This window comes from Vitis riparia, chromosome 14 (assembly GCF_004353265.1).
Source record: "Vitis riparia cultivar Riparia Gloire de Montpellier isolate 1030 chromosome 14, EGFV_Vit.rip_1.0, whole genome shotgun sequence".
Taxonomy (NCBI): Eukaryota; Viridiplantae; Streptophyta; class Magnoliopsida; order Vitales; family Vitaceae; genus Vitis; species Vitis riparia.
In genome coordinates, this window is record NC_048444.1 from 26,933,233 (window position 1) to 26,956,115 (window position 22,883).

General features: G+C 33.2%; 2 protein-coding genes across 2 annotated transcripts; both read left to right on the forward strand.

Annotated features, from left to right (window-relative positions):
- The first annotated feature begins 6 nt into the window (after positions 1 to 6).
- On the forward strand, positions 7 to 7,977 carry LOC117929693 (probable E3 ubiquitin-protein ligase LUL4). Its single transcript, XM_034850073.1, has 5 exons — positions 7 to 725; positions 5,405 to 5,918; positions 7,003 to 7,102; positions 7,210 to 7,360; positions 7,449 to 7,977. The coding sequence occupies exons 1-4, from the start codon at positions 10 to 12 to the stop codon at positions 7,218 to 7,220; spliced, it is 1,341 nt and encodes a 446-aa protein (XP_034705964.1). The 5' UTR covers positions 7 to 9; the 3' UTR covers positions 7,221 to 7,360; positions 7,449 to 7,977.
- Positions 7,978 to 13,007: 5,030 nt separating this feature from the next.
- LOC117931454 (heavy metal-associated isoprenylated plant protein 33-like) lies at positions 13,008 to 15,252 on the forward strand. The gene is made up of 3 exons (XM_034852469.1): positions 13,008 to 13,313; positions 13,431 to 13,506; positions 13,631 to 15,252. The coding sequence occupies exons 1-3, from the start codon at positions 13,284 to 13,286 to the stop codon at positions 15,070 to 15,072; spliced, it is 1,548 nt and encodes a 515-aa protein (XP_034708360.1). The 5' UTR covers positions 13,008 to 13,283; the 3' UTR covers positions 15,073 to 15,252.
- Positions 15,253 to 22,883: the final 7,631 nt, after the last annotated feature.

Below are 22,883 nucleotides of genomic sequence, written 5' to 3' on the forward strand. Positions count from 1 at the left end.
GGAAGAATTATGGGTATTTCATTGAGTAAATTCAGAAGGCATCGCCACCATCGCCGCCACAACCGACACCAAGCACAGCCACAGGAACGGCTGCAGCAGCCAATTGCTGCTGCTTCTTCTTCTTCTCTTGAAACCCCACCTCTGCAGCCAACTCCGCCACCTTGTCTTCCGTCAACATCGCAACCAACTCCGTCACCTTGTCTTCCATCACCATCGCCATCAACTCCGTCAGCTTCTCTTCCACCGCCATCACCACCTACTCCGCCTTCCCTTCCCCCGCCGTCGCCGCCAACGCCGCCACCGTTTCTTCCATCGCCATCATCAACTCCTCCACCACCGCGTCCATCGTCTCAGCCGTCGTTTGTTTTTGCGGCGAATGCGCCTTTCCCATCGACTACACAAGGGCCTTATGCGGGTTTGCCTTCTCCTTCGGCTCCAGCGCAGCTTTCTTCGAATTATGGTTCGCCCATGACGATGGATGGATTCGGTTTCTCTCAATTTCCGGCCAATTTTAATCGTGGTTATTCCGGGTGGGGCGGGTATGTCCCGACACCGCCGCCGCTGCCGCCGTCGCCATCGCCACCGCCATACGTGGATCACATGAGTGCCAGGAAGATCAAGAATGATGTGAATGTTCATAAGGATACTATAAGGGTTGATTGGGATGAGAAGAATTTGGACTCCCATTTGGTTTCTTTCACTTTTGATGCTCTGGTCGACGGCAGGTATATGGGCTTTTTATTTTTAATTGCATTTTGCTTTTTGATTTTGATGTACTGTTGATACATTTTCTAGGCTGCCAAACTGACTGTTATCTAAGTTTTCTGTTGGCCTTTATGCTTTGCTTGGTAGTATATACGTGGGCTTTTACTTTAATAGCTGTTTGGCTGTTGTTTACCCTTGTTGTCTTTCTAATTTTGATTTTCTTTTGATACAATTTCTCAATAACCAACCATTCTGTTGTTTAAACTTTCTTTTACTTTTGCTGCTATGGTTGGTGGTAGCCCCACAAGTTTGTATTTTTGGCTTCTATTTATTTATTATTTATGCTTTTTCTTTCTTGATATTTTGGCCTTTATTTTGCATTCTTAGTTGTATGGATTCATCAATCGGTACTGTTAATTCGTGTTTCTTAGTGTCATTTTTTAATTTGAATTGCTAAGTGACAACGAATCCTAGGCTTTAGTTTAGGGGGTTAAATATCTAGAATCAACAACAAAGACTCAATCAGATGATCAATGAAAATATCTCATTTGAAGGGCTACATATTATCTATTTCCATTGTGATTGATCATTCCCCTTCATCCCCTTCATGGAAATCTCATTTTTGTTAAAAGTTACCCTATCAGGAGATTGATGATCCAAAAGTCTCGCACTTTCTCTGAACAATCCTTAGAAAGAGAGAGTCATGTCCTGAAAGTCTCACACTTTCTCTGAACCATCTTTAGAAAGAGAGAGTCACTTCCCTGGTTTTCTCCAACTTGTTCTCCTCAAGTTCTATTTATTTATTTATTTTTTCTAGCCCTTTTCCCTCAAACTAATTTTATTTAAAACTTTCAACAAGTCAAGTCATTTGCTGAGATGCTGCCTAATAAAAGGGGTTAATACTAATGACTTGTTACAAATCAAGATATCTTTTAAAACACTGTCTCGAGCACTGCATCCATTGCCCAGGCAGTGGTGGACAACATATTACATTGTTTTTCATTGCCTTGCTGTCATGCTATTATAATACAGGTCATTTTGGTTGGTGTGTGTTTTTCTTGGGTTCCACCTGGAGTAGATTATATGATGAGTATAGACTTTAAAGGTCTTGGCAAGAGCTCCAGGAGGAAAATGACCCAGATGTTGATGGGGAGGCTTGGGTAGTTGGGATTGGGGTGTTTCTAGAGATCATTTTGGGCAATGTAGTTAAAGCTTTTCCAAGGTAGCTAGTCCTGGGTTAGCCATTGAGGCTAATACCTTTGCTCCATTAGAACGGTTAATAGGGGAGACATCTTTAGGCAGCACTAATATTCATGTCGAAAGGGATTCAACTATTGTTCTCTCATGAGTTTCTTAGGGTATGGGAGGGCCTTGAAGCTGAATCACATAACATGGGAAGTTTTAGTTTTCTTGACTATGTGCTCCCCTCAAATTTGAGAAAATCTTATTCCCATGGTGAACTTGGTTGTTTTTTCCCCATCCTTAGGAAATGAAGATAAAATGAAGGTAAATTACCAAGATTACAATTTCTATAATAGAAATAAAATTTTAGGGGAATTTGAAATTCTCAACTTCAATCAAATGTTAGAAACTATGATTTTCATTACCAAGTTTAGATGTTGACGAACCAAAAACACCTTAATATGGTTTATAGATATCTTAATTAGGAGATGGATATCTTATTTCCGAGTATAAAATTATGATGTTTGAGTAGACATAACTTGGAAAGTTTTAATTTCCCAGGATATTAGATCCCTTCAAATTTGGAAAAATCTCATACTCATGTTGAAAGTAGTATTTTGTTATTACCATCCGTAGGAAATTTTTATTTCTTTCTTTATTTATATATCCAATTTTTATAAATCTTACTTAAAAGAGTAGTTATGTAAATTTACATTAATCCTTGGATAGTTTCCAAGGTTACTAAATTCAATAGTAGAAACTAAATTTGGCAGGAATTTCAAATACCTAATTTTAACCAAATGTTACAAGAGAAATATTATATTTATTACTTTCCAGGAATTTATTTTGGACAATATGATTTCCATTCTCAAGTTTAGATGCTGGTGAACCAAACACATCCTAACACATTCTTGGTTCTTCCAGGGTATTGCTTTTGTTTTATTTCCTTTTTCTCCCATTTTTTTAATTATTCAGGTTAATCTGACTTGAACTATAACTCATCCATTCTTGTATGCTTTTGTTTATCAATGAAACTTTTGATTCTTATAAAAACCACCAATTCAGAAAACTCATATTACAACTTTTCTCTGATTGGAGTTGGATTTCTAAGTTGGTCAGAGTTCTTGGTGTTCCACCTAGGGATCATATCTTCTGTTGAAAATTTTTGTTCATGGGTGCTTACACTTTAGAAGTGATAACAATTGATCAAACATCCTCCAATCATTCTGCTTTCCCCAATGAGGCTTTGAAGAAATTACTTGTGTTGCTGAATTAGACTATATTTATTAAGTAGTAGCAGTGCGGTTAGAATGATGCCCAGTGCACAATTCTAGGTAGAAATAATATCTGAAGCTTTGGCTTCCAATATTATTGATTTCATGAAGTTTAAATGCCTTTTAACTCAACTGCTCATGGAAGTTGTTGGAAGTTCTTCTGATACCCTAAAAAAATGGAAATCCTGTTCTAGTAGATATAGAAAACTTTTGCACTTTGGAAATGCAAATGATGTTGTTTTGATTTCATCTTTATGTCTTTAGAAGGAATTAATTGAGAGACAGCAATAGAATCGTTGTTTATTGATTCTTCATTTGTGTTTCTCACTTCAGCAATCGTTGATTGTCGAAGGTAACTCTGCTGATGTTAGTTGTTCAGTGAAATGGTCATAGTAATTCAGTATCTAGCAAACCGAAATGATTGTGTGATGTTTCCTTAAAGTAATGACTAGAGTTTCATCATCTGGTCAGCAGTTGTTGATGGTAGACAGCGATTCTGTCAATGTTATTTGTAGGGTGAAGCAAGAAAAGTAACTCATAATTTACTAAACCTAAATGATTGTGTGTGATGTTTCCTTAAATTAATGACTAGGTCCTAGTGAATCATAATGGATTCATTCAGCAATATTCCCACTGGTAACAAGTGAAGGACGATGAAGGAACAGTAGGCCAAATGTTACTCTCCCTATAGGCAACAAATCTCTTGAGGCTAATAGCTTTATAAAGTTTCTTCAGCTGAAGCTAATAGCCACAGGAAAACTATGACTTTTGCAGGAGCTTTAGACAACTACTTCAGGAAAAAAGATTCAGGCTGTCCTTGAAAAGGAAAAATGAAGGATTTTTGAAGAAAATGAATCTGTCCCATCCAAGGACTAATATCTCTTGTTTGGGGAACAAGAGGGAAGCCAAATCAATAATTTTACTATTACTGAGGTTTCATGCAAAAGAGAATCACTGGAAAAAAAATACTACAAAAAAGTGTAGAAGTTGCTACTTGCTGCTCCTCAAATGAGCATAAAGCTAAAGGTAGGAAGAGTAAAAAAGAAGATCTCTTTGTCAAAAGTCCTCCCATATTGTCATCTTAGATCTTTGCTATTACTGAATCTAACAATAGGAAGAAAGGGTTGAAACCACTGGTGTTAAGGAGTGCAAAGATGGAGATCTTATCATGCTGAGATTCCTTACTTGAAGGAAGACGAAAATTTATTAGAGAAAAGATATAGGAGAAGAAAATCTATTGAAGAAAAGGGGAGAAAATAAATGGAGAGGAGTCCAATAAAAAGGTGTCAGAATGAGAAGACTCTCTTGGGAGGGAAAAGCATGGGTATCTCCAAGAACTATATATCAAATTCAAAGCATTCCTCTGGACTAAAATGTTCTCCATGTTCTAAAGAATTTGAGAACTCAAGGAGACAAGATAAAATTCTAGATTTTTTTTCCTGGAACATAGATGGTAATCAAGAACGGTTCGATAGGTTTGGAACTAGAGTTTGGTAAGTTTTTTAAGGGATCTATTGAATTAAGATAGGTTAGCTTTCCAGAGTCTTTATAATATACCTTCCTGTAGTGTGATGAGAAGCTTATTGGTTTTCTTTGCTTTATAATGGCTATGAATTCAAGAAATTTTTATAATATTTAAAACTGATTGGTTAAGCAATTGTTGGAATTTAGATTTTTCCAGTACTCTATTGGGTGCTGTTGGTATGAATTTTTCTCCATTTTTTTTTTTGGGAAATTTGGTCTGATATTTTTATTCTAAATTTACTGTGTTGTCTGGCTAAATATAAATCTTTTGGGTGGGTGATATGTTCCATTGGCTAGTTGATATTTTCTTTCATGCTATGCTATTAATTATCTTATGAAGGAATTGTGAAAAAATCACAATTATGATAGTTATTAATTACTTGTCTGTGGGATCATTGGATGTTGACTAAGGTATTAGTTCTTTATCTCCCACCTTCTTATGGTTGGGTGAGCAAGCTCTTAGTGCACTTTGAGTACTGGATTTTAACTAGCTCATTTGTTTATGGTTTGGTCATGCTAGTGCACTTGAATGCTTGACTTGCTCATTTGTTTATATGTTGGTCATACTGATTTATTTTATTTTTTGTTGTGACCTTTTTGTGAATAGACAAGAGAGTAATTTTGGCATCTCATTAGTACTATATTACTTAACGGTTTCTCATTAGTACTATATTACTTAACGGTTTCCTTTTCTTTGTTTTCCCTTTTCCTTGATACAGCATCACCATTTTTTACTTTGCCAAGGAAGGAAATAATTGTTCCTTCACTCCTTTATATCCCGAGATATACATGCCGATTAGAATTCCATTCCAAAATGGGTTGGGTCAAAAGTTCTGTCAGCGCTCAGGAACTGGCATTGACGTGGGCTTCTTTGCCCTAGATGACTTATCAAGGCCATCACAGAACGAAGAGGTGTTCCCACTGGTTATCTATGCAGAATCAAGTCTGCCATCACTTCCGCCAATGCATGAGCAGCTTGGTCAGCCTCTGCCTATCGCTCCTTCCCGTGCACAGATTACTCAAGCTGTGCTGGAGAAGAATAATGAGGGCCATTTCCAAGTGAAAGTCATCAAGCAGATCTTGTGGGTCGATGGAGTTCGCTATGAGCTACGTGAACTCTATGGCATTGAAAATTCTGATGAAAGGGGTATTGGCAACAATGACACAGGGAAAGAATGTGTTATTTGCATGACGGAGCCAAATGATACTGTTGTTCTACCTTGTCGTCATGTGGTGAGAGCTTCAATTTTCAGCCTATCTATCTGTTTATTTATTGCTTTCATAGATGAAATCCAAGGTAACTAATTGAAGGCATTGTTTTAAAAACCAGTTTTCACTCATGATTTGGTTTGATCTTGATCAGTCAGTGGTATTGTATGTGTGTTGATTCTGTCACATTAGGTTGACTCTTTACATTTTCAATGAGGAATTGAGGAACAATGCTGACCTATGTGTTAGACTCATCAATTGGTCCTAGTTCTCTTGGTTTGTACATCAGATTTGACACTTAACCAGCTGGGTAATTCTGTGAAAGTTTAGGAAAGTACTTGTAGTTCTTGTTTTTTAAAATGGTGAAATTTCATTAAGGTGTCTAGTTGGCCTTTCAATCCACAGGGTTGGTGTGGTGTTCAAAACATCTGACCGTAGGAATTTTCACATACTAGCTGATGCAAAGACTCCTATTGGAAGACATTTTTAGGTATTAAATGAACCTGATTGGATTTTGTTATTCCTACTAACTAGTCACAATTTTATGGAAGGTCGAAATATTTGCTATGTCAAGTGACAAATGTTTCAAGAAAATCTTGTGTTGTCATGATTAATACTCTTGACCCAGAAGTCATTTCCTGGAAGAAAGCCCATAATATAACATCGCTTGAATGGCTATATCTGTTGTGGTACATGTATTCTCTACAGCGGAAACATGTGGTGGAGACTGGAGACAATTTCCACTTGAACTCTTGGTTAAAAAAGGAAAAACAAAGAATCCAACTTGAATTTCTAAGAAGAATTTCCATCTAGCAGAACACAAAACATGATGTAGTCTGGGAAAAGTTTCCTATAGAACTGATATCATTTGCCAACTGCAGGTTTAAATTTAGATTGTGTAATGAGGTAATTTGATTAACATTTATTGGTGATGAAATGATATCAAGTGCAAGAAGGAAAATCTATGGGATAACAGAAATAGAATATCTCAAGAATGTTTAACCAAAAGGTTGTAGGAACTATTTGGGTGATACTTTGTTCTGTTATTGTTTGTGCTGTGCATGTGTCTCTGTTTGCTCTCAAGTTGAACCTGGGTTTGCATTTTCAGTGTTTATGCAGTGAATGTGCAAAGCAGCTAAGGCTTCAGTCAAATAAGTGTCCTGTATGTCGCCACCCCATCCAGGAACTCATAGTGATTGTCCATAAAGGTAACAATTGAAACACCTTTTTTTTCGTGGTGATTCCCATATGAATGTAGCATTTTGTCCGGAAAATAAGCAATTCATTGCCTTACATATATTCTCTCTGTTCCCAGAACAATCCTAATCCGATAACTCAGCAGGATGACTGCTGCCCTTGGCAAAAGATTTCACCAGACTCTTAGGTGGGATCAATCACATGGCATCAAAACCACAGTTCATATGCGGGAGATGCTATGATCGCATGTGAGAGCTTGTTTATAGGGGGTAAAACTTTTTTTTCTTGTGTTTAATTTTTCATTACAGTCAAGAAATATGACATTTTCATTGGTTGAGTTTACATATCTTCATGAAGGAGAAAGAAGTACAAAAATTTCTTTTGGAATATACCAAATTCTACAGAGGAAGAGTTGAATTGTTGTGTTGAAAGAGCAGCATTGTATTAGTGAAGGAATTTTACCCTTGGAGAAGAGTTGTAATAAAGCTGACAGTATCTGCTTATGTAGCATTCTCTCTCTCCCTCTCTTTCATATAAAACAAAACTTATGTATATAGGATGAAAGGAAGAGAATATGTGCTGTAGAAGTTAGCATAAGATGGACAAAGTATATATCTTGGAATCTGTGAAAGTTTGGAAGTAGACTGTGTTAAGAGAATAGAGACCAAAAGCAAGGTCTTTGATCAGTTCCCCACCACCCTTACTGTTGAAGATTTGGATCTTCCTGGGTTTTTTTCTTTGAGGCTCCACCACACTACATAATCATTATATTCCAAAAAGCACAACCAATTAGGATACACCACCTGTATATTTAGGTCTTATTGCTTTGTAACAAATTCTGCTCTATTGTTCTATTCCTTGATTCTATTAGTTGTACTTGATCTCATTCTTTCTAGTTTAATCTTATGTTTTGTACTTTTAATTTCATTCAATGATCTAAATCTTATTTTGCACTTTTAATAACCTGACTACATATTTAAAAACATTTTCATTTAAAACACTTTAAATAAAAACACTATCGACGTACTCCGGGTCGGATCATGGCCCGGAACACCTTTAGCAGATGAGACACACATTTTGGCTAATTACTCTAATCTCTATTTTAGTCCTCTCTAAGATTTCTCTTCAAAATCTTTGTTGGGAAAATGGTGATCTTTCAAATGCTTTCAGTATTACATTCAATGTAATGTTACAGTGGGTTTTTGTTCTTTCTTCCCTGTAAGATGAAATTTGCTTGGAGCCAACCCACTTTAATGACTAGGTTTTCATTTTTATTTTTGTCATTTTATGTGACCATGGATCTGTATGGTAGCTAGATCTGAAAGCTGTAACCACCCCATAAAGAGCTGGGAATAGAGGAACAAAACCTGACCCAAAAGACAAATTGGAAGTGGGTCAGGGTCCAGGGTCCAGGGTCGGTCAGGAGCAGGTGCATCCATTGGGTTGACCCAAACCCCTGCCCCATTGGACCCCCAAAACAATGACTGACCACACCCACACCACCCACCACCCTCATGCCCCCCACATAAAGAAGCCTCCTGCTCCCTTCTCAGAAGTCTGAAGTGGTTGTCCCTCAAATTGGAGAGGGTACCTGACTTCACACCTAGTCTGCTGCAGGGCAGCTGGCCTTAATCTCTCAACAACTTCATGAACAAGGCACGAGGCTGGAGCTACTGTCCGTCAGTTTGTGGGGTACACTGACCTTCTCCTTTGTTGGGGACCCCACAATTTTACTTGTTCACTCCTCACAAGTAAGCTGCCAAAGTGTGAACATCTCATTATTATTCTCTCTCTCTCTCTCTCTCTCTCTCTTTAATTTTGGAATCTGAGCCATGGCTCCTTTCTCCTCCTTAGTTGCTTTTTTTCCTTTTTATTATAAAATTCCATTTTGTACTTTTTTTTATTTTCATTTTTATATTTATGAGTTGTGAATTAAATTTCTATGATAAAATGTATAAATTGAGAAATAAAAATGGGGAAAATTCATCTTGAAAGGAGAGACAATGAAAAGCAAATGCAACTTGCTCTTAAACCTGTACTAAGATAAATAATTTATTATTCTATGATGTGTTTGGTAACGATTTTCAAAATAATCATAAAAATAATTTTAAGAATATTACATTTATGAAAAAAATTCTTTAATATTTTATAAAAAAAAACCCATTTAGAAAATAAAAATATTTTTAAATATATTTTAAAATAATTTTATTCGATATTTAATTTATTCTTCTGTCGGTATAATTTCTTTAAAATATACATTAAAAACAATAAAAATAATTAAAAATATTCTTAAAAAATTATAATTTCAATTTTTAAGAATAGAATTTTTTTTCTGTTTTTATTTATTAATTTGAAGCTTGATGTTCTTGTCAATTTGTAGCTTGAGCACAGTCCATAGGCAATGGATTAGTTTGTTGAATTCAAAAGGTTGCCAATCACCTCTTCTTTAACCTTTTCTCTTATTTGAATCAATTCACTTTTGACACATTTTTTCACACACAATCAGATAGGACCAGTGCGATCACTAGTCACCTGAAGTTCTCCATAGGGATTTGGGAAACCCAAAAAAAAAAAAAAAAAAAATTAATATCCTTAAAAACCCTCTTAACCAATTATATTTTTTAAAACATATATTTTAAATATTTATGAATAATTATTATTTTTTCTTAAGACGACTTAAACTTGAAACCTCCGACAAATTCAGTGAAATCCTACTTTGATTCAGACGTTAAGGGTTAGTGTCTGGTCGTATTGACACAGATCCCGAAAATTGAACACAAAAATAAAGGATTAGAGAAGTTGATTAGTCAAATATGGGATACAAAAAGCCAATTTGTGACCTACCACAATGCCATAAAAAAACATGCTTAGCAGAAATATCAGTATTTGGGTTTGTGCATTGTGGTGGGATTTTCTCTTTTGGCACCATTCAAACCTCTTTTACAGGGCAAGGGAGGTTTTCAAAGGCAAAAGAAGAGTACAAAAGGACAGTGGTTTCTTGATGGGTTAGGCTTTTAAGGAGAAGAAACAATTATTTGGTTGCAAAAGAAGGGTCCATACTTCAAATTATGCAGAAAAGTATGGTCCAAACTTAGAGAAAATCATTCTTGCTCACAACCACTTTCTTTTTCTTCTTCTTTTTTTTTTTTTTAAAGCCCTTTTGTTTGTTTGTTTGTATATAAGGGTAACGAGTGGATTAGGTTTGGGATGGTTTACCATGACCCTTTAGTGAAATATCTGTTTTCCTCCTATTTATTTTTCTTTGGTCGGTTGTCAAAAGGGGTAATGTTGTCATTTTTAGTACCATATCATTGGCTTTTTTCTCTTAATGTAAATAATAATAATAAAAATTACAACATCACCATAATAAAAAAGGAAAATGATTATAGCTAAATTCAAAGATCTGAAGTCATGTAAGTGAATCAATTAGTTTTATTCAATCTCGTCATAAGCATATTCTAAAGCTAATCTCCCTTCCTCCAATCTACTGTTTTCAACAATCGCTATAAATGAGTTAATTTTGCCAATTCATTCATTACGTTATTACCTCTTCGTGTTATTAAGGAGTAGTATTTCAGGTCTGTCTCTTTATATGCTTGTTCGAATCGATATTTATTCAAATAATGTCAAGGGAAAACGAAAATAAACATTTATACCGAATCATTCAAAGATTCATTGAAAAAATTATTTGAACATGGGACAATATTAGATATTATTAAAGTACTTATTTAAAAGGTATATGGACACGAGATTAAAGCAAATAAACATTTATAACGAATCTTATTAAAAGAGTACGGCCAAAGAAATGTTCACGAGAGATGGTTAGAAGTTTATCTCTTACACATGCTTTGGTTAAATGGTGACATGTGACCTAATTTTCTCTCATTTAAGTATAAAAGGTCTTTGATGCAGGTGGCTTACACCTAACTTTTGTCTGTTGATACCTTCCAAAATGATATTGCAATGTTGCCTTTTTAGGAGCTTGTGATATTAAAGTATAGATTTCATAGCTTATAGATTATAGCAAGCTTGGCTATGATGTAGAAAAATAAAAATAATGATAAAATTATTAATAAAAAAATTTAGAAATAATCACACACGTTTGCTTGCCATGATACACAAAAATTATTAGAAAATATGATGAAAATTAGAAGATGAGTTTGCAAGTTATTTTCTATTCAAATAAGTAAAAACAGTCAAAAAAAAAAAAAAAAAAGGATATGTTTGAAAACTATTTTTTATAATAATTTTCTATTTTACATAATAAAAAGATAGAAAATATGTTTGACGATAAAAAATTATTTTCTATTTTTTGTTCTTAAGAACATAAAATAGAGTTTTTCAAATAACATCTTTTAGTTATTTTTTATTATTTTCATTTATTTTCTGAGAGTTGTTTTAAGAAATAATTATATAAAAATATAGAATAATTAAAAATAAAACACTGGATGTAAAAATTATTTTTAAAAATATTTAAAATAGCTTAAAAATATTTTAAGTTTTTAAATAGATTTTTGTTCTAAAAAATCAAAACATAATTTTTAAAAACTATTCTCAAAATATATTTTTTTAGAATTATTTTAAAAAACATTTACCAAACAAACCCTTATCCTCAAGAATAATTATTTTTTTATTTTAATAAAAATAAAAAATTATAAATTACAAAGAGATGCCTGAATTTTATAATGTTTAAGTAGTATAAGATAGAAAAAAATTAATAAATATACAAGAAAAACAAAACCCTATATTTTCTAGAGGCATAAAATATTTTATTTTATTTATTTTTAAATATTTAAAAGGTACTTCAAGAAATCATGTATTAATGATGATAAGTTAAATTAATTTACTCCCTAACATTCTTTCTTGCAAAGTGATCTCAAGAATCCAAACACTTTTTGACCATTGTGGGGGCATAATTGTTTTTCTCCAAAAAAATGAAGATAAAAATTGGTTGGTGATTTTATGATATGGGTCATGGACTTACCAACAAAAACTTACATTTTACTTTTGGGTATTTGGACACATGCTAAGGGGCTAAGACAACAGCAGTGTATTTTTTCTTTTATGGATTTGGTGATTGGGACAAGCAAGGAACATTCACTAGCCTTTGTTCCTTGACCACCCTACATTTTTTTTTCCTTTTTTTTTTCAGGTCTCTTTATATATATATATAATTTTAAGTAGGGTAGGTGTTAATTTGGCATTTAAATTTTTTTATATCTTTTTTTTGGGTTTTATTCATTAGACTTTGAAATTTTTGTATATGCATATATAGAATGTATTCGCGACTTCTAGTTATAGCATATGTCACCTTAATTTTCAATATAAGAAAAAAAAAAGGAAGGTCAAATCGAGCATGTTAATTTGGAGTCCAAGTTGGATTTTGTTAAGTTCAAGTGAAAATTAATTTCTTCGTCAATTTTATTTAATTCATCTGAGTTAGAATATTATTTTACGCTATGAAATCCATAATAAATCTTGAATTGGTGAAAATTTTGAAACTTTAAGTTAACATTAGAAACTCGTAAATTTTTATCAAACTTATCGATGGACCAGTCAAGGTAAGTCAATGAATTTGTAATTATAAATTTATAGAAATGTTATACAAATAAAATAATTTTACTAATTTGTTTTTTGGAATAGAGATATGATATGTATAGTCTTCTAGCTCATTGAAAGTGGGACATGAGGTATCATTTAGTATATTTTGGAAATCAAGGAAATTAGTGAAGGAATGTCTATACCTAACATTCATTTGATCTTGTTTTTTTTTCTATATTGGGTAGGGCTAAAGATACTACCAATATGGTAATAATGTATCCATCTCAATGATTAAGCCAAGCTGCTAAATCTAATGATATAAAGGCAAGTCCAGCGGATATCTACTGTCCAAAGCCATTTCTCACTTCTTTATTTTCCCTTTTCTTGTAGCCTATACAACCCTCCTCTCTCTCTCTCTCTCTCTCTCTGAGAGATAAAAATTTCAAAACAGCATCACCCACACACCATACACAACCCTGAAATGGAGGAAGAAAGCTAAAAAAAAGAAGAGAAAAGAACCCGTCTGAACTCTCTCTCTCTCCCTCTCTCTCAAAACTTAAAAGCTTCTAGCTACTCTCCATTCCAAGCTCAGAGGCTCAGCCTCATTTCCTCTCTCTCTCTCTCTCTCTCTGCCATTTGTGTGTCATAAGAATGAGTAAACAGGAATTCTTGCAGTCCCAGGTACACACCATTTCATCTATATTTTTCATTTTCTTTTAATTTTTCATGATCTGAATTCTGAAATCTGAAATCTGAAATCAATTTCTTGTTTGATGTTGGGTTTTATTTCCCTTGCAGACTTGTGTTCTCAAAGTTAATATCCACTGTGATGGATGTAAGCAGAAAGTAAAGAAACTGTTGCAGAAAATTGATGGTATTTTCCTCATTTTCCTGCCATTTTAGGCCCAGAGAGTAGTTACCTTTAGGAATTTAAGTATGATTGCATGCATTTATTTGGAATCTTCAGCTGATTTTGTTTGTTGGGGTGTTTTCTTTAGGGGTGTATACTACCATTATAGATGCAGATCAAGGGAAAGTGACAGTGTCAGGCTGTGTAGATCCAGCCACACTCATAAAGAAGCTTGTGAAATCAGGGAAACATGCAGAGCTATGGGGAGTTCAGAGGGGTCCAAACCATCTCAATATGCAGTTCAAGAACATGCAAATTGACAATGGTAAGGGTGGCAAAGACAACAAATCTCAAAAGGGTGCTCAAAAGGGTGGCCAACAACCCCAACAAATGCAGCAGATGAAGGGGTTAAAGGACATGAAAATGGCGCAATTCAAGGATTTGAAGGTGCCCTCCAAAGATCAGAAATCTGTCAAGTTCAACTTGGCTATGGATGATGATTATGATGATGAAAGTGATTTTGATGATTTTGATGACTTTGACGATGATGATGATGATGTGTTTGATGATGGCTATTTTGCTGATCACCATCATCTTAATCCACCTTCCAAGATGATGCCCATGTCCATGATGGGTAAGGGCCATATGCCTCATGGGCCTCAGGGGCCTAATGGTCCTAATGGGATGATGATGATGATGAATGGGCATCATGCCATGAATGATAAGAAGGGTGGGAATGGGAAGAAAGGGGGTGTTATTGATATACCTATACAAATGAAGGGCATGGGTGGAAACAGTGATGGGAAGAATGGCAATGGAGGGAAAAAAGGTGGTGGTGGTGGTGGAAATAACATCAAGGGAGGAGCAAACCAAAATCAGGGTGGTGGGGCTGCTAAAAATGGTGGCAAAAATGGTGGGGTGTCACTCGGAGATGCTAAAAATGTTAACAATGGTGGTGGAAACAAGAAGGGTGCCAATCCTGGTGGTGGTGGTGCTGGAGGTGGAAACAGTAATGGAAATATGGGCAAGAAAGGGGGAGGAAAGAATGATGAGATCAATGTCATGAACAAGAAGCAACCTGGTTTCCATGACATTGATGTTGGTCATCCTGGCAAGGGGGGTGGAAACATCGGCCAGATGAGCCATATGGGGCAAATGGGTCAGATGGGGCAAATGGGTCAGATGGGCAAAATGGGTCAGATGGGCCAGATGGGCAAAATGGGTCAGATGGGCCAAATGGGTCAGATGAGCCAGATGGGTCAGATGGGTCAGATGGGTAATTACCCAATGGGCCAAATGAGGAATATTCCGGCGGTGCAGGGTCTACCTGCACCCTCGGCGATGAACCAAGGATACTACCAAGGGATGGGGCCAGGGAACCCCTACAGCCAGCATCAGCATCAGTACATGGCCATGATGAATCAGCAGCGGGCGAACCCAAACGAAATGTTCCAACCTATGATGTACGCACGGCCACAGCCGGCGATCAACTATGGGCCGCACCCGGCGGTGATGCAGCAGTATCCGGTGTCTGATCCTTACACTCACTTCTTTAGTGATGAGAACACTAGTAGTTGCAGCATCATGTGAATGTGGCATATTACTCATATAAGCTTTAATGTTTTGTTGGGTTTGTGGAAGGTTGATGAGAAATATCAAATGTGCCCTATATGTTATAACTTTGGAAATGGGTTATTTTTTGTACCATTAATTTACTCTTCCCTTATATTGTTTTCTTGACAATCAAGTCACTACTAGGGTTTTGATTCATATTTTGAGACTTTTGAGGGATTTGGTCATGAGGGTTAATTCTCTTCTCACTCCATAAGGTCACATACCCTAAAAGAGGGTGTTGTAGCTTTTGTCAAGAGATGTCTCTATGTCTTCATTTGAATCATCAGTTGAAAGCTAATAAGTGGCAATTGAAGAACAATCTTCCCTATTTTATCCAAATTTCGTAGTCCACTCCCTTTCATTTTGATGGTGTGTCATATATTTATTTTTAATTTTACTTTTATAATTTTTATTTTTGTTTTTAAATTCTATGACATTGAGGAGGCATCGTACCAAAATTTTAAAATAATGATTGAATTAAATTATATAATATAAGCATTTGAATAAATATTATTAGGTGACGATTGTTTTTTTATTAGTTAAAAGTAACATATTGATATTAATTAATATAACTAAACTAAACCTATTGAAAATAAGTTTACCACTGTGATCATACTTTTCATAAACTCACCAAATTTTGAATCATGAGTGGAAACATATGTTTATTATTACTCCATTTTTTCATAGATTATTAACATTTTTGTCTTATATATAATGGTAATACGTGTTGAAATCCCAAGATGATCATGGGACATTTTTAGGCTTTTTGACTAGGTTCCAATTAGAAAAAATATTTTTGTCAACATAGTTTTATTAGGGTCAGGTGGTGACTTAAAATGCGTTTGACAATGATTTTCAGAAGTGTTTTTAACATTCCTAACACTTGAAAAATAAAAAATTTTAAGTCTTATAAAGATCAAAAACACTTTACAGAATCACTGTCAAACGCACTTTTAAAAAGATACCCCTTGATCGTGGTATCTAATAGGTTTTTTCTTTCTTGTCATGGCGTCAGACTCGTGTTGTGTCCTTTTAGGGTTACCTAATTGACAAATACCTAATTAGCAAATACCTAATTTTGGTGTCACAAGTTTGCAAAAATAAAAGATTGACCGAGAATGTGCTCTTCAAAAATACTTGTTTCTATGCTTTTTGTCTTCCAACCTTTTTTTGGGTGAAGTTGGGTTGTCTGGCCTCTTGACATTATCAATTGGGCTTAGAATATGCGGGCCTCAACTCAAACTGGGTCCTAGCTTCTTTTGTTATAGACCAGCTATCTTGGCTCGAAACACCAAGCTTAAAGAAGATTCTCAATATCTAATCAAAAGATTTTTGATAATTTGTAAATCCATGATTCAAAGGAAAAGTGTCCTTTCTTCTTTAAAAAATGTGGGAAAACCCTTCCCTTGTTCAAGAATTTGCAGTCTAAGACACAGAAGACAGAATTCTGGTCCTCTTTCTTTGAGTGATCAGAACTTATTTCAGATTAATTTTTTTTTAATTTTTATTTCTAAAAGTATCTTGTCAAATGCCCATATTTAAAAAATAAATAAATATAAAAATAAAAATTATTTTTTATATTATTAAACTTTGGGAAAACATGCCTGTGGAGAGACCTTTATATTTTAATTTTTGAGATAATTATGTTTTAAATCTATTTGAGTCCAAAAATTAAGATTTGACCTATAAAAATTACATAATTGATAAGAATGATATAAAATGTGAAGAGACCAATATACCATTCAAAATTATTTTGAATATTTTCTACCACAATGTTTGACAAACTTTTTTATCTTAATTTTCTTTTAATAATTATTCTGAAAATTTATTATTTTTAGAAAATTAATTTTTTTTAAAAAATATATCATTTAAAAAAAATAATTTTGACATATTTTTAGTTATTTTTCACATACATAATTTTAAAAATATATATTTTCTAAGATGTTTGATTTTTAAATCATAATAATAATAATTTATTTTTATTTTTTTGAAAAATGACGTATTTTTTTTTCTAAATCATTAAATTAAATTAAATTTTATTAAGGTTTACAAAAAGAATAAAATTTAAATTAATATTTTTCTACTTTTTTTTCATAGTCATAAATGTCATTTTTGGAAAGATAAGAAATTCATATCCTTCTTCTTAATTTTCACATTTGCTTTAGGTCTTAGGCTTAAATAGTGGACATTTATGGACTAAAACTTAATTTTTGGGCCCAATTAGGTCCAAAATACAATTGTCGCTTTTTTTTTTTTATATATTATATTTTATTATTTATTTATTTTATTTTTATTACAATCAAATCAGAATCTCGTCTTCCTCCCCTTATCTGCAAGGTTAAGATGGAACTTTTAGGGCTCTCCCCTAATGGGTTTTGGACTCCATAGTAGTGCATATCCCATGTACAAGGGTCCATCTCTTTTTCTCCATTTAACCCTTGTTTGATAATCCTACTTTTGGCCAGTGAAAGGGTGAAGTTGGAGGAGAAACCATCACTAAGATTGGCCACCTTATCCAATTTGGCTCTTTTGAAGTCAGGGTTTGAAATTGAGAAAGGAGAGTAACAATATGATGCACTTTGGCTCCTGTTCTTAAAAAATTATTTCAAGCTTGATTTGAAGAAGGAAAATGTTAAGGTGTAAAAGGGATAGCTCTCGAATAAAGAGATTTGAACCGTCGAAATATATATGGTGAGATTTAAGCCATTAAATAATGAGACAAAAAATTATATACGTGATACCATTAGATTAGTGATGCTTCTTTGATAGGTATAAAAAAAAGTACAATTCGTTATTGTAGTTAAATCGCTTTAAAGAGATATAAGGTAATAGATTGTCACTAGCTTGATAAATAATAATTATTATAAATAGAAAATTTTAATGTTTTTAAAGAAAATATAAATGTTTATCTGGGATAAATATGAAAATAATATAAGCAATAGAATGATATAATATATAACCGCAAAATATAAATAAAGTTAATTAAATAATAAAATTTTATCTAATATATTTTTTTAACTATTTATCGTTATCATAATTCAATTTTTTAATATATACTAAAAATCGAAAAATAGAATGTTTTTAAGTTTTTAAATTATTAATTATTAGTATTTTTAATTTTAATAATATGTAAAAAAAAACATATATTTTATATGTTACACATTTTTTAAAACTATGCAATATACATGGGAAAAGTTACAACTAGATGTTGATACAATTTTACCAAAATTCATATTTTAATGCACAAAATAGATATGTAATAAGAGTGTGCACACAAATTCCAAATACAATAGAGAAAAAAAATCAAATTTATATTAATTTTAAAAATAAAGATATGAATACAATCTTCTAATCTCATATAAATTAGAGATCTAGTTAGTTGTTTTGTACCTTTTAATTACATTTCGAAATCCATTATAGCACAAATTATAGTCAATGATCTTCTTAAGTTCTTTAGTACTATGTAAATAGTGTTTTAGTGATGATCATGATGATTATGGGAAGAACATCAAAACAGGAAGGGATCGAGATCATGGTGTGGTGGCTGCTAAAAGTTGTGGCAAAATGGATTGGGTGCCACCAGGAGATACTAGCAGTGGTGGTGGTGGAAACAACATCCAGGGAGGAGGAAATCAAAATCAAGGTGGTGGGTCTGCTAAAAATGGTGGCGGATACGATGGGATGTACTCACCAGGATATGTTAAAAATATCAACATTGGCGGTGGCGACAGCCGGGAAAACGAGGACGAGGATGCTGCTAGTGGTAGTAGAAACCATAATGGCCATGTGGGCGAGAAAGGCGGGGGAGGAGGTGGGAATATGAACCATATGGGACCGATGGATTCCAGCGAGGCAGAGTCATCCGACACGTCCGTCGACGAACTGTCAAGGGATGAGATGGGTTCAAGGAATGCCTACCTCCATCAGTACGCTCGGCCACAGCCGGCAATCAACTATGACCCAGCGCCGGTGATGCAGCCATATCCGGTGGTTAATTCTGACGTCCATTTCTTTGGTGGAGAGAAGACTAGGGGTTGCAGCATCATGTGAATTTTGGGTTTAGTGGAAGGTGGATGGGAATATCAAATGCGCATGCTTTTATATAGCAAAGGTGGACGGGAATATGAAATATACAAGTGTGTGTGCTACTTTGGTCAGTGAGAATAAGTTCAGATACCCAAGGGGGGTTGTTGCTTTCCCTCCAAATTTTAAGGTCATTTTCTTCCATCTATATATATATATGTTGTCACTTCATTGGTATTTTCAATAATCACTCTAGCTTGTAAATAAGGTTGATTTGATCAATTTTGAGTAAAATATGAATCCAACCAATGTAATTAATTTATATATGATAAAAACCGAATAAATCATATTTAGAGTTGAAAAACGAACCAAACTAGGTCTTTTAAGGTTAGTTTGGTTTGATTTTCATAGATCAATTTCCACTTAACTTTAAGGTCTTTTTATAGTTCTCAATCCAATTGTAAAATATTTTTGTTTGTTTTGAACCCAAAACCCATTAATTTGAGTTTATATTAGGTCTTAAGCCTATTTATTTTTTAAAATTAATTGAAATCGGCTTAGATTTGATATTCTAAATATATTGAATATATTTATAATTAACTTGACCATAATATAAAAATAATGAATTACTTCAATAGAATCTAATTATTTTTTTAAAAAATTATCAAATATCAATCAATTATATATAATTAAGTTTTAAAATGTTTGTTTGGTTTGGTTTTTATTAGCTAGGAGACAAGAAAATAAAAAACCGATAAGGTTAGTTTTCAAAATTCTTAAAATCGAATTGACCTTTTTTATTATTGTAAACCAAATCAATATGATCGGTTTGATGGTTTTTCTAGTTTTGCTTACACCTTACATCACTCTACCAAAAAAAAAAAACCATCATACTAAGTATTCTTATCTAATCTTATTTAGATAATTATAAAGTAAGGATATGATTAAGATATAAAAAATATAATCAAGGTATAAAAAATTGTTATCAACAAAAAAGAAGGTATTAAAAAAATCACTAAAATATCAAATTTTGGTGTAATAATTCTTCAACACAATAGAATTTTCCTAAAAAATATGTTTCATGCCTCTTATATTCACACTCACGATTTGTGAAATTGGGCGCATGTTTAGCTTTGGACCTTAGTTGGGGGTAGCTTGTAAGTAACTTAGAGTATGCATGATTGACTTTTCAAAAGCATTTTTAACATAAAAGTTGTTTTTAAAAGAAACATTAAATGTTTGACAAATATGAGAAAACATTATTAAAAAGCAAAAAAAATCATTTGTAATGTTTTGTAAAAAAAACCATTTAATAAGTATTCTTTTAAAAATACATATTTTTTAGAGAAAACATTTCCATTAAAAGTATATCATTCATCTCCTCTCTAAACACCCAATGTCTTTTTTCCCCACTATTGTATTGATCTTATTGATGTAGTGTATATATATTTTAATGATTATGAAAGCAATATTGAAAGAAAGAAAATTTGTAAAATGGTATTTTTTTTAGTACACTTAAGTATAAAATATTTTTCATGCACTTCAAAGGTGTTTTCTTCATCATCTCTTAAGTTCAAAAGTAAAGTTTTATCATGAAATTGGAATAATATGTGTTTTAACCCAAAACCTTAAGTCTAATTATTTCTAAATTGACTTAAAAAGGTTTTTAAAGGTGTTATACAAGTTATTAGAAGCTTAGAACTAAAAGCATGAGTCTTTTTACACTTGTAGGTGCAATTGGCTAAGGATGTCTTGAACTAGTTGAACCAATTGGGGAATCAACTCAACCAATTGGGCTCGTTGATTGAGGACCGATTAAGGGTGCACACTTTTTTCTCTTTCTTTCAATAGTTAGTGTATCATCGACTAAGGTTTTGGCTTGCCCAATTGAGAGGGTTGGTCGAACCTTAAAAACATCAATGTTCACCTATAATATATTAAATGCACCAACACTAGTTAATAGGTAGAAGTGGAGTCCAACCTATCAAAGCTACTTTTTGTGAATTCTATAGTCTAAGACTACTTTCTATAAATTGAAGAGCTTCACTATATAAATCATTAATTTATATTAAATGTATTTTCAAGTATTATATATTATTGTTTAATATTGCAAATTTTATCATACATAACATTTTTTTTAAAAAAAATAACTTTAATCTATGTGTTATTTCCTGCTTTATAGTTTCTTAGAATTTTTTTATAGGTGCTTAGGTTGGTTCCATTTAAGAACTTCATATTGAAAGGACCATTTCTTAAAGTTATTCTAATATTTTTTATGGATTATAATCAATTTCCGTTCCACTGAATGTTTTTTTTTTTTTTAAATTTTCATCTTATACTTCAATATTGTCAATATTTCCATAAAATCCCATCACTGATACATGTTAATTTCTTATATTTCATCCATGGTTCCAAAAATTAGCATATCAAGGTTATCATCTACATGTAAGCACATGATGAACATGTGTTCTCCCCCATTACGAGCACTATTGATAGAAAATTCGCTAGATACTAACACATAATTGAACTTTTTGTGCTACTATTTATATGTTTGTTTTAATCCATGCATATAAGGATTTAATTAGTTTACATAAGTTACAAACCTAACTATTACGATTGGAAAGTGTTTCAAATTCTTAATATGTATATATAGATTTGTTATAATAAAAAAAATATTATGTAAAATATTTCTTATATTCCTATCTTATTATGATATTAAATTTTCTTGTAGAATAAGAAAATTGATTATAAATATATCTATAAATATTTTAATTCATAAAGAAAAAGGTTATGAGATAAAATGGACTTTTAAGACTATATGAGATAGATAGATAGAGATGAGAGGAAGAACATGTGACCCAATAAACTAAGGGAGCTCATAGTTCATAGTGTAGATGCACGGAGTTAAAAAAACATGAAATGTTTCAAGTCAATAATTGTATTTAGTAGCTTCTACCTTCTTCATAGTACAGTTGAATGATTCTCTCATTTTATAGTTCATGGTGTAAATGCACGATTGAAAAAATATAAAATATTTCAAGTACTTAATAGTTGTATTTAACTACTTTCTCTATAATATAGTTGAATGATTTTCTCATTCATGGATTAGGTTCAATTGGTTGAACCACGTTGAAGCCTAATATTTTTGGAATCAAACCTTGTCTCAATCCTAACCACAAGTCTCGTGGATTGGACCGCTCAAGTTGCAAGCCTAGCAATTACACCAAGCACCCAATTAAATTCAACCCTAAACCTAACCCAAACCCAAATTAGGCATGGACCAACATCCCAAATCTCTCTCTCTCTCTCTCTCTCTCTCACGCACACACACTCCCTATTTAAGTAATTTTTCTAGAACAGACAATATGCACTTCGCTAATTTTTTATTCACCACCAGCCCACATGTTTTCCTTGTGTTTCCTTAATCCAGGCCTTGCTACAGAATTCTATTCTGGCAGAAAATTAACAGAATTTCCTTCCTGGTTTCTTTTCATCCACTGTTCGGAGAGCATGCAGTTTCTTACCAGCTATCGTGTTGTCCGTCTTTCAGGGCCTTTGTGCCCAGGTGTCTGCTCACAGTTACTTATCCCTCCATGTGTCCTTGCTGCTCTTCCTCTCAATACCCTAAACCTCCCCCACCTTGTCTGCTCTAAAGCCTCACTATCGACCACCCGAAACACACATTTTTCTCTTATATTTCATCAAATACTAACCAATTTAGCACCCAAGTTGATCACTCAATGCGTTAATAGATGTTTCTGGGT

What these genes read in the sequence shown, in the direction of transcription:
- LOC117931454 (XM_034852469.1), top strand. Translation starts at nt 13,284, where the DNA reads ATGAGTAAACAGGAATTCTTGCAGTCCCAG. An exon ending in AGGAATTCTTGCAGTCCCAG is followed by an intron (nt 13,314 to 13,430) that starts GTACACACCATT and finishes TTTCCCTTGCAG; the next exon opens with ACTTGTGTTCTCAAAGTTAA. An exon ending in ACTGTTGCAGAAAATTGATG is followed by an intron (nt 13,507 to 13,630) that starts GTATTTTCCTCA and finishes TGTTTTCTTTAG; the next exon opens with GGGTGTATACTACCATTATA.
- LOC117929693 (XM_034850073.1), top strand. Translation starts at nt 10, where the DNA reads ATGGGTATTTCATTGAGTAAATTCAGAAGGCATCGCCACCATCGCCGC. An exon ending in GATGCTCTGGTCGACGGCAG is followed by an intron (nt 726 to 5,404) that starts GTATATGGGCTT and finishes TCCTTGATACAG; the next exon opens with CATCACCATTTTTTACTTTG. An exon ending in TTCTACCTTGTCGTCATGTG is followed by an intron (nt 5,919 to 7,002) that starts GTGAGAGCTTCA and finishes TTGCATTTTCAG; the next exon opens with TGTTTATGCAGTGAATGTGC.